This window comes from Moschus berezovskii, chromosome 5, assembly GCF_049115385.1.
Source record: "Moschus berezovskii isolate FMDL1 chromosome 5, NW_MosBer_1.0, whole genome shotgun sequence".
NCBI classification, from domain to species: domain Eukaryota; kingdom Metazoa; phylum Chordata; class Mammalia; order Artiodactyla; family Moschidae; genus Moschus; species Moschus berezovskii.
Genome location: NC_142464.1, coordinates 67647257 through 67661536, shown reverse-complemented (window position 1 = coordinate 67661536; position 14280 = coordinate 67647257). Strand labels below are relative to the sequence as shown.

Genomic DNA, 14280 nt, shown 5'->3' with positions numbered 1-14280 from the left:
TTTCACATCTGTATCAAAATAGCTTCATTTTACCATTCACTATTTTTATGAGCAGTTGTTACAAATTAAAACTTTTAACATCAGTTCAGTTCAGTCGCTCAGTTGTATCTGACTCTTTGTGACCCCATGGACTGCAGCATGCCAGGCTTCCCTGTCCATCACCAACTCCTGAAGTTTACTCAAACTCTTGTCCACTGAGTCGGTGATGCCATCCAACCATCTCATCCTGTCATCCCCTTCTCCTCCTGCCTTCAATCTTTCCCAGCATCACGGTCTTTTCAAATGAGTCAGCTCTTCGCATCAGGTGGCCAAAGTATTGGAGTTTCAGCTTCAACATCAGTCCTTCCAATGAACACCCAGGACTGATCTTCCTTTAGGATGGACTGGTTGTATCTCCTTGCAGTCCAAGGGACTCTCAAGAATTCTTCTCCAACACCACAGTTCAAAAGCATCAGTTCTTCGGCATTCAGCTTTCTTTATAGTCCAACTCACACACCCATACATGACTACTGGAAAAACCACAGCCTTGACTAGATGGAGCTTTGTTGGCAAAGTAATGTCCCTGCTTTTTAATATGCTGTCTAGGTTGGTCATAACTTTCCTTCCAAGGAGTAAGCATCTTTTAATTTCATGGCTGCTGTCACCATCTGCAGTGATTTTGGAGCCCCCCAAAACTTTTACATTTATGCTAATGCCATTTTAATTATTTTACATTGGGATACCAAAAATTTTGCTTGACAAAATAACTCTTCTGTTAAGATGTTTCATTACCGCTTGCCTACCCTGGGCAATTGTAACAGCAGATTATGTTACAAAATCAGAGTCTGAAAATTAATCCATTTTTTTCCTGTGAGATCCCATGGACAGAGGAGCCTGGTGGGCTACAGTCCATGGGGTCGCAAAGAGTTGAACACGACTGAACACACACAGCATAAGGAAAGTGAGTCAAAATATATATGGCTCCCCTGAGTTAAATTAAAATGTAATTTTCAAAGTTATACACATTTTATAAAAAAATTAGTTCACGTATTTAAAATTTCAAAACAAAACAGAACTGGCTATCCAAATTACATGTTTTACCATATTGCCATCTAAATGCGTCCCTTGTGAGATGTAGTAGAAAAACAGGATTCAGAGTCAAAGGATGAATTTGAGTTCTATTACTTAGGAAAGAAATTCCTCATTCAGGTCATTACTATGATAGAACACAATCATCTCACCAGAGTGATGTGAGCTGAATGTGATGTAGCAAATATTATAAAATCAGAGTTAATATTTTATTCTTAGGTTATATTTCCCCATCGTGGACATCATGGTCTTGGTTTCACAGAAGTCCTGAAGAAGTAATCAGTGTAGAACTATGTTGTAGGTCTAAAATAGTTGTTATCTATATGAATGGTCAACACTGAAATTCTTAAGCTTTTCTAAATTATTCCAATGATGTTTTTGCTAAACAGACATAATCTCAAGTCTATACTCTTTCATCACAGTGTGTCATTTTCCAGAAATGAAAGGTGACAATGATATACAGAGGCTCAAAAGATTTTCTAAAAGTTTTTAATGTATTATTTAAATTAATGATAAACTCTTACAAAGACATTTTATGATTACATCATTAACAAGCAACTGTTTACTGGGACAAAGAAGATATGCTAAAAGACGAATGAATTATTATAGTTAAATATGCATAGCTTATTGACATTTTTCTTAAAACAAAAAAAATTAGGATATATCCACTGAATTCTAGGCATTCTACCATCACTTCTGTTAAAAACTGGAGTTAAACTTCCAAAATTATCATGTTCTTGAATGTCTCATTAAATGTTACAGGGCTTTTGTTTTTCTTTTAGCCACTAGATTTTTCAGGAAAAATTCACCTATTTAGGAAAAATAAAAATATATTAATATCAATTTAAGGTATAGATTTCAGAATAATTATACTTCCATGTTTCCCTTTAAAGAAGACTTCTGCATTTATTGGTGTTTCCTTCTCAAATCTCAATGGCAGTAATTTTCTAACCCCACAGATCCCCTACATCTTTGGCTTTTTCCTCAACCATAATGATCATTATCCTTAAAAGCCTCTGTCTATCACCACAATTTCTACCATTTTTCTTTCGAGTAACTCAACATATTATAAAGGGTGGCCCTATCGTATCTAAGGTGCATTTATTCTACTTTATGGGCCGTATCCATTCCTCATCACTGATAAAGTGTTGCTGTTGGTTGGCACAGTTATTTCAGACAGCAATTTGGCTGCATTATTAGCCTAGATTCGATATTTATAAAACGGAGACCTTGCTGCAGTTGAGCAAATTCATTTGATGGAATCTCTTTACCTTATTCCCCTCGAGGGAAGCAAGAGCTCTTCACTTATAATGGGCTTGCATTCTCTACACACTCTAAGATGTGCCTGTGCACTAAGTTAGCTACTTAAAGGGGGGCACTTTCACTTTTCAGGTCTTAAGGTTCCACTTAGTCTCTGGCTGTTACACCATGGCTCAGTGCTTAACACCAGAGCTCAGTACTCCAGGCCCAAAATTATGAGGAGTCTGATGAACTTCTCTGTCATCTTAATGTTGTTGTTTAGTCACTTAGTTGTGTCTGATTCTTTTGTGACCCCATGGACTGTAGCCCACCAGACTCCTCTGCCCATGGGATTTCCTAGGCAAGAATACTAGAGTGGGCTTCCATTTCCTTCCCCAGGGTATCTTCTGAGTAGAATGAAATGACTGTGATGTGTACATAGTCACTAAGAATCCCAAAGCTCATAACCTAGCCAAGTAATGGACAGAATAATCCCTGCTGCCCCATACTTTATCTAAATCTGATAAGAGTAGAACCATATTATCAGATCCTAATCCATCTGAATATAAGGCTTTGTTCTTTTACTGGTAATTTTAAAGGAATTAAAAAGTTTATAATTCACTTACTTGTAAAAGTGAGAAATTTGCCTTACCAAAAAACAAAAAAACCACAAAAAACCAACAAAAGCTCCTTTCAAATGATATTATTCTACTTTAACCACCCTGGAAGCTAGCTGCTGTTGGTTCTATCTTTTATATATATTTTTAGCTTGCCAGCAGCACTGCTTAAAAGTTCCCACAGTCTGTCAATCAGCATCTGATCAAATTCTTGGGTTTTATAACCAAGATAAGCTATTGCTAGTTCATTTAAAAAGTCTTCAATTTCTTTACAGAACACACTGAATATTACACCTGAACATTAATTTTTACAATCAGAATTTATGCCTAATTTAAACATATCTAGGATTAGACTTCAACGTATAACAGTCATTAAAGAGATCATTAATAGTATAACACAGTTTGGATATATCAAAAAAACAACTAGCTTTTTATTCTTGTAATGGCCATTACCACATGACTTTCTCTCTTAAAAAGGCTTTTATTTTCGTAAGTCAGCTTAAGCTATTTATAAAAATAAGAGCTGAAATTACAAAGGTAAAAAATCATATTGTAGCTAGTAAAATTACACTAAAATTATGGACTAAACAGAAGCATGCCCTCCCATCTAACTTACCTGCTTTGTATGAAGAACGCACCAGGGGGCCACTTGCAGTATAATGAAATCCAAGTTCATTTCCTACTTTTTCCCAGTATTTGAACTTTTCAGGAGTAATGTATTCTTCAACCTAGATTTAAAGAATTCATTCTAGATTCTAGAATTTTCCTAAATCATTTTAGTTCTATATGAAAATCTACCTGTTGGCTACTTGGTCAGAACATAATAGTAGTGAATTATAGTGCAGGGGAAACATCAATTCTGTATTACACTAGCTATTCCAAAAGAGAAAGGATCAGTCATGCCTACAAGATTCCTAAGGATAAGACTGTGTTACTTATCTTGTCTCTTCTGCTCAGCACTGTGTCTGGCACACGGTTACCACTCAAGAAATGTTTTCTGAATGAATGAATAAATGATACAGAAATAGGGAGACTGGCTTTTCTTTCTCTCTTCACCTCTGGCTCTCATATAATTCTAAAACAAATCACAAGATTGGCAGGAGTGATGTGAATGTACTTCCCAACTTAAAAGTTTTTTTTCCTATAGGTCACTTTAGTAAGACAATATTGAGGGCAACAAATAAGTGCCAGCATAGCTGCTTTATGCAGATAATAAAATGGAACTGGAGCTCAGAAATATACATGGAACATTACACTAAAAAGCCAGCAGTTTCTGAATTTTACCTGTAGAAAATAAAGATTTAATTCAAACTACCAAGAAACATTTGGCAACTTATGGTAGTAGTACCTTAAGGTGGCGCTTTGTTGGCTGCATATATTGTCCTAAAGTCAAACAGTCCACATCTGCCTCACGAAGTGCTATGGAAAAAAAACACACATTATATGAGCAGATTTTTTAAAACTGCTATCTGTATGTACTGCTGTAAAAGTAGCTTTTAATTATTATTTGAATTTATTACTCTTTGAACCAACAGATAACTGCAAGTTGGCCAAGGACCTTCAGGTAAAATAAAAGCTTTTATATTTTAAAAGTTAAGAAGCTCAAGAATTGCAAAGTAAACGGATTTAATAGACTAAAAGTCAAAAGCACACCATGTTATGTAACAATGCTGTAAATAGGTAATTTCTCAAAGGCCTGCATTCATCTTAGTCATCTTTGAGTTGTCAGTGGCTGACAGAGCTCCTGGTACCTGGCTGGCACTCAAAAATTGTCTTGACTGGACAAGAAAAGCAGACAAAATCATGTTTTTAGTTGATGAAAGGGTAAGGAATAAAAAGGGATGCAAATTCCATATTCTAAGCATCCTGTACATCATTCCATAAAGTTTTAAGAAAACATTCTTCCTTTCCTTTCTATGCTGCTGTTTATAACCATATCCTGAATTTTTGTTCTCACTAGCACTTTCACTGAGACTATGGAGAAAGCATACCAGGTCTTAAAAATTGGGACTCCTGCTGTCACTCAAGTTAAATAGAAAAGAGTTTTCAGTTTTCAATTTCTTTACCTTTCATCGTGGCATATACTTGCTCGTCATTCTCACCTAAACCCAACATAATAGATGTTTTAGAAATAACATCAGGTCGAACCTCCTTGGCATGTTTTAGTACGCGTAGAGACTGGTCAAAATTGGCCCGGGGATCACGGACTTTCCTTGAAAACAGCAGAGATGTTTTCAGCAAAAATAACCACAAGCTCAACTAAGTACATAATTATGCAAGCAACCTGAAAGACCAGGAAAGTACATTCTGGACATCACGCTGCATCATATGGTTCAATGATAGCATTTGTGCACAAATGTCTAACTGTTACTTTGGGAAAGAAAATAAGGCTTCACTAGGCCCCCAGTTTTGTTGACTTTGCAGGCCTTTCAAGCCTCGGGCAGAGAAAATGAGAACAGAAGTAATGAATGAAGTAATTCAGTTTATGAATTACTCATTGAGAACCCAGGATTCTGAAGCCGGAGAATGAGTGATTTTTAAGGGTAACTGAGAGAAGGGGGAAAAACATGGAAGAAAATTTCGATACTGAACAAAGAAAAAACTGTTTAACCTGAACCATTTCAGAGGACTGAAACTTTTATGTTCATTTCTTTCCTAAAGACTAAGCTGCCCTCTGCTGGTAAGTATACAGCATTGACATTTCTTAGGTTAAAAAAAAAAATGCACGATTCTGGAATTTTCACTGGAAAGGATAATGTTTTTTAAATGAAAACAGAGAAATTGGCACCCACTGGTGGTGGGATCATAAGATATGACAAGGTTGGAACAGGCTGTGTGCTTGACTTCAACAGGGGACAAACCACCAAGTTTTAAATGGATAAAGGCCCAAAGAACACAGTTGCTGATGTTAAATTGCATTCGTTTGAACTCTAATGTACCTTTATTCTGTGTAACTGATCTGTTGTTATGGTTGCTATTTTTAGTCAGAGACCAGTTCACACAGGAGGAGAGGGAACAAATTTATGAATTTAAAAGTAACCACAATACTGATAATAAGGAAAATACTTTTTGAAAGTATTTCTCCACTGAATTTAAATTAAGCTCCCTAATACAATTATGATTTAGTGGAAATACTGGTTACTGTTTATCATACTTTTTTCTATGACACAGAATAATGTGTAGAACCTAATAAAATCACTACCAAATACTTTACTAAAGTAATGAAAATGAACGTATAATCCTGCCTGAAAATTTTTATTTTTCTAAAATATGAATAGTTATTGATACAGAATAACAATCTGTAATTATTCCTAACTACTAAAACTACTAGGAAGAGTAAGAAAGCACAGTACCTACTTTTTAAAAGAGATTTAAAATACATCTGAATGATACCATTTTTTTCTTCAGCATCATTTACTGCATATATTATTGTCAAATGCATTGTTATGTCTTTTTTTAGAACTACAATCAATTGCTCTTTTGTAATATTTTTCTTTTTGAAAACTGTTCTTTGGGGAAAAAACCCAGCTCATCAGCACTTGCAATACTTTACCAAAAAAAGGAAAGAAAAAAAGATGCTAGCTATGTTTGTATGCATATACCAAAACATATACACACATGTAATAAATATATAGGTATACAGACACTGAGATGTAAGTAATTGATATTACCAGGTGGAAATATTATGGATGATGTTCATACTCTTTTTGTTGGCTATATTTTCTAATTTTTCTGTACTAGACATATATATTTTTTAAAAAAACACATTTTTGTTTAAAGAGAGTTCACTTTATAAAATTACAACGCTCTCCCCTGAAAAAAAGTATAGCAGATTTGACCCTCCAAACTTCCCAACCTTACTCAATACATGAAATCACCTCTGTAATTCTGGAACTGTTTCTACATTATGTGCATATACATCTAATCCTGACAGGGCAACTTTTTCTATCGCTTTAAGATCTCCTCGGAAATCAGGGGTGAGACATTCCACAAGAATTTTTGGATTCCTATAGTGAAAAAGAGATAGGTGTCACACTGAGGAAAAGAACTGACAAAACTTGCTCAAAATAGAAATCATCAGTATACATTTAGTATCAGTTTCAACACAGTAAGCTTCAGAATCTCACCAAGAACAGCACACACACACACAAATGCTTACATATGAACTGTTAAATGAAAACAGTGACAACCCAGAACATCAGATAATATGTACACTGTGGTCAAAACACATCTGCTAGCAAATAATGATCAGAATAAATTTTGGGATTACATAAACTTTTAAACTTTATTAAAAGTTGTTTAAAGAAATTAAAATATAAAGTATTAACTATAAATAACTTATATTTTTAAGAAAGTAAATTGGGATGCCTCCTATGTGAATATAAAGTGATTGCCTTAATTTTGATTTCTTTTAAAATTCATGAATAGTGCCCTCCTCCCTTCCTCTAGGCAAAATATTTCACAAGTGTTCTGGGCTTTAAAACCTGTCTTCTGAGTTGCTGAGTCATGAGCTTTGCTTAAATGAAATACAAGCTAAACATTAATCTATTTATACTATGCATTCAAGCATTAAAGTATGAACTAGGTAACAGAGCTGTTCCCTTTGACAAGCAGTAGAAATGACTGAGAAACTAATAAACTTTTTCACAAACCAAACTGCAACTTTTTTTTTTTTTAAGTTGTTTTATGAGGGAACAGAAAGCACCACATCACACCCTCTATTGGATTCAAGAGATGTTGAAAGAACACATCCTATAACTCACTGTTTAATTGCAAGGAGAGACCCACCGGTAGTTTGTGAAATCAATTTTATGGGTGGAACAACCAAACTATTTTTAAGTGAACTATAAAAAAAAAAATAGAAAATATTGGGGGAATCACGGTGAGTGTGCTAGGTGTCAGACTAGTTCTGAGCTATAGGAAACAAGCATAAACTCCTTTATAAAGGCTTTTAAAATAAAATTTACATATTAATAAAATGTGAGTTATGGGTAAAATCCCCAGGGCATGTCAACATCAATAAAATTTATATTAAGATTACATATTTTAACAATGTGGGCATTTATCTCATCCTAACTTCTCCTAGATGATGATTTATTCAATTCCGTCCTGGGAAGACTTTCATTTCCAGCAGATTATAAAAAGGGTTTATATCCCCCTGCAAAAAGTTAGTAACCATTGCTTTCAGTTCAGTTCAGTTCAGTTCAGTCGCTCAATCATGTCCGACTCTTTGAGACCCCATGAATCACAGCACGCCAGGCCTCCCTGTCCATCACCAACTCCCGGAGTTCACTCAAACTCATGTCCATCGAGTTGGTGATGCCATCCAGCCATCTCATTCTCTGTCGTCCCCGTCTCCTCCCGCCCCCAACCTTTCCCAGCATCAGAGTCTTTTCCAGTGAGTCAACTCGTTGCATAAGTTAACCTTAAAAAAACCTTAAATAAACTGAATTTAATATGGGTCAACAAAAGTCCCTAAATTACACAAGCAAATGCAAAAACAAATACCTTTCCTTTAAGTAAGATACAGTCTTTGCAAAGTGCTCAGCTCCTCCATCAGGCATATCTGGAATCAAAAGAATCCACTGCTTAAGATGACGTCACAGCTTAATAAGTCAATTTAAGAAGAGGTAATGATGACGCACTAACCATCTCGATCCACAGACGTCAGGACAACATAATCCAGACCCCATTCTGCAATTGCCTTTGCAGTATTGTAGGGCTCATTAGCATCCAGTGGAGGTGGATTTCTTGCAGTCTTAACAGAACAAAATCTACAACCTCTTGTACATGTGTCACCCATCAACTAGAATAGAGGTGTTACAGTTTAAATCAAATAAACAGATGATTATCTTTTCTATTTTTTTATACATATGATTATTTTATTATATTTGAAGAATATAATTTTAAGGGAATAAAACTGCAAGGAATGAACAAATTTTGACTGTTTATATGAAATTTGAAACAGTCAAAGCTGAACAATATAGTTAAGGAATACAAACATATATGGTAAAACAAGAAAGAAAAGGAAACAATAAACTCAGAATAAGGAGTAGTGTTAAGGGAAAAAGAAAGGGGATGGGATCAAGAAGGGATGAAAGACTAATGTTCTGTTCTCAAACTGGAGGTATCAGGGTATCTGCATATGGTAGTCTTTATAACTTACACATAGGTTATAAAAATTCTTTTATATCTATTTAATTTTAACAAAAATGATGTTAAAAGAAACAAAATATTCAATTAACCTATCAATATGCAGATCTCTGTGAAACTTAAACAGAAGGCATAGCTCCCTCTTGTTAAACAGATGAAAGAGAAAAACACATAAAAAAATGAGTAACAGGATTCCCTGCTGTTTCTCCAGGACACTGCTTCTGCTGCCATGGGTCACTACCGTGTTCCACCCCTGGCCAAGCATAGCCATTGCGGATGTTTTGGAGCCACTGGAGTTTCAAAGCCCTATGCTAGGGGTTTTGATTTGAGTCAGAAAGCAATTCTTCCCCTTTATGTTTAACTCGCTCAGAAGGAACTCACTGCAATGGTAATTAGGCCCACCATCTCACAGAATGTTACTGAAACAATGAAACCTCCCAGGAGCCACTATGCACCAATAGTGATCATGGAGAGCAGGCAAGGGATAAAACCAGAGATTTCCATCAGGGATTATTCAGAATAACTCCTTCCTTTAAGAATTGACGTTGTATAACTTAGAAAAGCTCTCTGGCTGGCTCTGTATTATTCTAGAAGGAGCTCAATCTCACACGAATCTCCATTTTCTCATGTAAATAGTCTCTTGCTGGTATAACTCGTTTATCAGACATTCCCTAGACAAGTATGAACTTTAAGTTAGACGTAATTTAGATTTAACTCAATATTTCAAACTCTTTGTATGAATAAATATGGTAGACTGCATTGTTAATTCCATTTCTTACTCCATCATATTAAGATCATACATTTTACCCATTGCCATGTAACTTGCAGGGCCCACCTTCTGGGGGAGGAACTTAGGCCTCTACTCCCATTGATGTCTGGCTAGGCCATGTGACTCATTCTGGCCAATAGAATGACAGCAGGCATGACCAAGCATAAGCCTCAAATGTGCATGGATGCTTGACTTGCCCTCTTGTGCTCCTTCCATCCTCTGTGATAAGAATATCCTTGGCGAGCAGCTGGTCCAAGAAGAAAGCTCTGCAGAGGAGACCTGAGCCCATCCTACTTTCTGGAGTCCAGTTTAGCATACTCAAGATCAGATGATCATGGGCTAACTGAAAGGCCCATGAGAGGGAAATATAAATTAATAGAAGAGGTAGTTCAAGGTAGCACATAATTATTATATTCTATCAGGCAGATGGAAAATCAATAACAGACTTACTCAGAGAAAGGTGAGATTGTAACAAGATAGATTATTCCGTCAAGTTTCCCCTCACAAACTCACATGTAACAAAAAATATCACATTTTTTTGAGACTTAAAATGCACATTTAGACATAAAACATTTCCTTTCAGTTTCTAGACTAAAACTCTGGAATTTGAGGGTGGCCTTACCATGATTGTGGCTGTGGCGGTAGCATATTCTCCACCTCCCCAACACTCTCCAACATTGGGACATCGAGCTTCCTCACACACCTATGAGTAAAAGGGAACTGAATACAATCAGGTTGAAAATATTTACCAATTGAGCAAATACCATCGGGCATTTTATACTATCCATTCTTCACATAGTATGTTAAGAAATTCACTATTTGGAAATGCTATTAAACTGCCAAACTACACAGATATTAGGATTCTATTTTTAAATTAAAAACTATGAATGTATATGTTTTATATGTACAAATAAAAAAGTCTGCAAAGGTATATGTTGAATAGTTAAAGTGGTATAACAAACATTTGAGATTTCATATAGTATGCTTCACATTTAATATATCCTTTCCAACAAACATGTACTTAATTTGTAATACAAAACAAAAAAAACTCTCATTCCCTAAATGGCAGAAAAAAATTTTTTGCCTTGTACTATTAAGTAAGTGACTAAGAAATACAATTACTTTTTGCTTCTTTTGCAGGGAAATTAACTTTTAAATTTATTTCCATTACTGAGAGTAATGTGAAAACGTCTTTATTTACTTTCCTTGCTATTTTCAGTAAGTATTTTATTAATTTTCAAGTTATATATGCATAGAAAAATTATGTCTTCTGGTAAAGAGGGATACTTAACCCTTAACAGTAAGTAAGAAAACTTACTGTGTGAAGATTTAAATTCCGCAAAGTGTTTTTCAGTTTATTGTAATTTTTCCCCATAGGAATCTCTGTCTTAAGCCATGGAGGTAGTCTTAACCTGTGGAAAGCCAAAATAACTATATGTTAACAAATATGTTCCCAAATAAGCACACAGCTTTGAAGTTACTTTGCTCTATTATGATGACCAATTGGGAATTTTCCCCCTGTAATCCTAGAATGATTCTTTAATTTCTGCCACAGGAGATAACAGAATCAAACTTAGATTTGCTCAAACCACTTTAGAAAACACTCATAACTATGTCTATCAGGGCACTTCGCTCATGTCTTTGTTTTGCAAAGGCACAGGGTAATACCATCTTTTTTTTTTTTTAAAAAGGAGCTTTTGAAACATCTCATTCCCTAATGAATAGTACTGACAAAAAGTTCTGTATTTGTTCAGATTAAGAAGAGACCCCACAACTGAACTTTCTGCTCTTCGATTTTGATAGGTGTTAAATGGAAAAAAATCTAAAATTTGGAGTAAAGACTACATATCCTCAGGTTTACCTTGACTTCCACCAACTTGTAGTCTAGAAGTTGCTGGGTAAAGCAACTGGTAAAGTAACTGTTTTGGGAGCAAAACAATTTGTGCTCTGCACTAAATTCTCTTGTGAAGTGAAGTCACTCAGTCATGTCCGACTCTTCATGACCCCGTGGACTGTAGCCGAACAGGCTTCTCTGTCCCTGGGATTCTCCAGGCAAGAATACTGGAGTGGGTTCCCATTTCCTTCTCCAGGGGATCTTCCCAACCCAGGGATCGAACCTGGGTCTCCCACATTGGAGGCAGACGCTTTAACCTCTGAGCCTCTTTTAAACTAGGTCATGCTATCCCCATGCTATCCGTGCTAGGAGAAACAAGTTAGATCATTAGCACCCAGTATCCTGGATGTTCATTGGAGGGACTGATGCTAAAGCTGAAACTTCAATACTTTGGCCACCTCATGAGACGAGTTGACTCACTGGAAAAGACTCTGATGCTGGGAAAGGTTGGGGGCGGGAGGAGAAGGGGACGACGGAGAATGAGATGGCTGGATGGCATCACCGACTCTGTAGACATGAGTTTGAGTGTACTCCGGGAGTTGGTGATGGACAGGGAGGCCTGGCGTGCTGTGATTCATGGGGTCGCGGAGAGTCGGACACGACTGAGCGACTGAACTGAACTGAACTGAACTGAACAATGAAAACCTTATCGAAGTGTAACAGACTAATATCAAGGTGATAATCTTTGCTCTCTGAAGACACTTGTTGCTGGACGGACAAAGGGAGATGGTGGTATAGGATGGATAAGTCCTAGAAAGGCCGTCAGAGGACAGAGAGAAAAGAAAATTTCACCTAGTTCCCTATTCTATGTTTGTTATCAGTTCTAATAATCTTTAGCTAAATTTAATAAGCTGATTAAAAATGTATTCCAGGGCGTGGTTATATCTGAAAATGATGCACTATGAAGAAATGCGATGTTAAAATTCTCCCAAATTTCCAATTACCTTTCTCCTTTCTGGCGTTTTAAATTTCCTTTATATTCATCCCAGGTACTCTTGTTGGCCAGATCACCAGATATAAATTCTTGAAGGTCTGGTCCACTCTGTAAAAATTCCTTTTTTTCATCTGGCAGAGAACTTACTTCTCTGACAGGGCTGCATAAATATCTTCCAAATACCTAAACAAAGGGTTCATTATAACAAGTATTTAGTTTGCTGTTTAGTCACTAAGTCGTGTCTGACTCTTTTGCAACCCCATGGAATATAGCCCATCAGGCTCATCTGTCCATCGGATTTCCCAAGCAAAAATTTATTTAGAAGAGTTAGTAATAACGTAGTTTTAACCTATTTACATAGCTAAAAGGGAGAGTAAGCCAGAGAACTGATTCAGAAATGTTAAACTATTTACAAGCTCTGTGTTGAAGTTTAGAATCTAAGGTTAAGGAGGACCCAAAGGGAACAAAACAAACGTAAAGGAAGTAATTAACTATTTCTGTCTAGATTTAAAATAGATTTGGAAACTTCTGGAACTGGCTAACAAAACATGCCACACGTTACCCATATCAGGACTAAGTCTATCTTTCAAGTTTAAACTGCAATAACAGAAGAAGATGCTACAGATTTGAATTTTCTATTCCTGACGAGTCAAAGAGGTTTAAATAAAATCTGAAGTAAATTATCTCTGCCTTGGGCTTTGGATAAACACATGTGTTAAAACTTAGAGGTTTAAGGTTTAACCCAGCTGATTTCAGAGAACTTGAAGTAGGGAAACCAAACTTACTATTCCAATTTTCTACGTTACATTCTGTGTTTGATCAAGGAAGTAACTCAATATATATTTGTTGACCAAAAGAAGCCGTCAACCTCTGGATCTGAACACACACAGGGACAGGACAGCCAAAACACTATAAAACTCAAAGAGTTAAAAAAAAAAAAAAAAGTGTGCCTATGAAGATGCTGCACGATTGCTACTGTTCTCGCCCAGGTCTCCAGCTCAAGCTTACAGCACAGATCTGGGTTCCAATTGCCCAATCTGTGTCTAGTACAAACCACTGATATGCAAGAAAAAAATAAAAGACACCTCTCAGCGTCGGCCAGAGATACCTACAAACAAATCACTACCAGAGACTTAACTTCGTGGGGGTGTCTGAAGACTTAGAAGAGATACCACACGAAAAATGTTTAGAACAAAACCTGGCTAGAAGTAAACATTCAGTAAATGCTGGCATTATTGGGCGCTCTAAAGGGATGGGAGCCCTCGACCCTACGCCCGCACCCTGCTTCCCCAGCCGCTCACCCGGGGGCCCACGGTGCGGACCGCGCCCCCGCAGCGTAGAGACATCTCGCTCTTTTTTTCTTAGCAAGGACGAATAATCAGTAATTCCCGGGAAAAGAGAAAGGGACAAACCGTCGCCAGATTTATGACAAGCTGAACCACCCTGACCCGGTGGAACTCGCGCAGCTCCGCGATTGGCTGCTTTAGTCTAGCGGCGTCGCGCACTGATGACCGCATACGCAGACCTCATACGAACTATAAGAACGTGATGACGAAAGACGCTCTCTCTTTGCCGCGTCTACTGCGAGGTGAGATGGTTTCTGTAA

The 14280-nt window shown here is 36.7% G+C and overlaps 1 protein-coding gene across 2 annotated transcripts; it reads right to left on the bottom strand.

Annotated features, from left to right (window-relative positions):
• Positions 1 to 1547: 1547 nt before the first annotated feature.
• LIAS (lipoic acid synthetase) lies at positions 1548 to 14139 on the bottom strand. 2 transcript variants are annotated; one of them, XM_055435018.2, is made up of 11 exons: positions 13976 to 14139; positions 12685 to 12857; positions 11165 to 11258; positions 10469 to 10549; positions 8574 to 8730; positions 8433 to 8490; positions 6803 to 6931; positions 4991 to 5136; positions 4273 to 4343; positions 3541 to 3652; positions 1552 to 1877 (listed from the first exon to the last, which is right to left on the bottom strand). In XM_055435018.2, the coding sequence occupies exons 1-11, from the start codon at positions 14018 to 14020 to the stop codon at positions 1825 to 1827; spliced, it is 1119 nt and encodes a 372-aa protein (XP_055290993.1). In that variant the 5' UTR covers positions 14021 to 14139; the 3' UTR covers positions 1552 to 1824. The 2 variants fall into 2 exon arrangements, with proteins under 2 accessions (XP_088692413.1, XP_055290993.1); XM_088836287.1 differs by lacking the exons at positions 8433 to 8490; positions 8574 to 8730; positions 11165 to 11258 and having other exon boundaries at positions 1548 to 1877.
• Positions 14140 to 14280: the final 141 nt, after the last annotated feature.

Excerpts from the sequence above, each read along its gene's own strand:
- LIAS (XM_055435018.2), bottom strand. The coding sequence starts at position 14,020 with ATGTCTCTACGCTGCGGGGGCGCGGTCCGCACCGTGGGCCCCCGG. Across the intron at positions 12,858-13,975 it reads TCCGCACCGTGGGCCCCCGG|GTATTTGGAAGATATTTATG; the intron begins GTGAGCGGCTGG and ends CCCTTTGTTTAG. Across the intron at positions 4,344-4,990 it reads AGTATATGCCACGATGAAAG|CACTTCGTGAGGCAGATGTG; the intron begins GTAAAGAAATTG and ends TTTTTTCCATAG.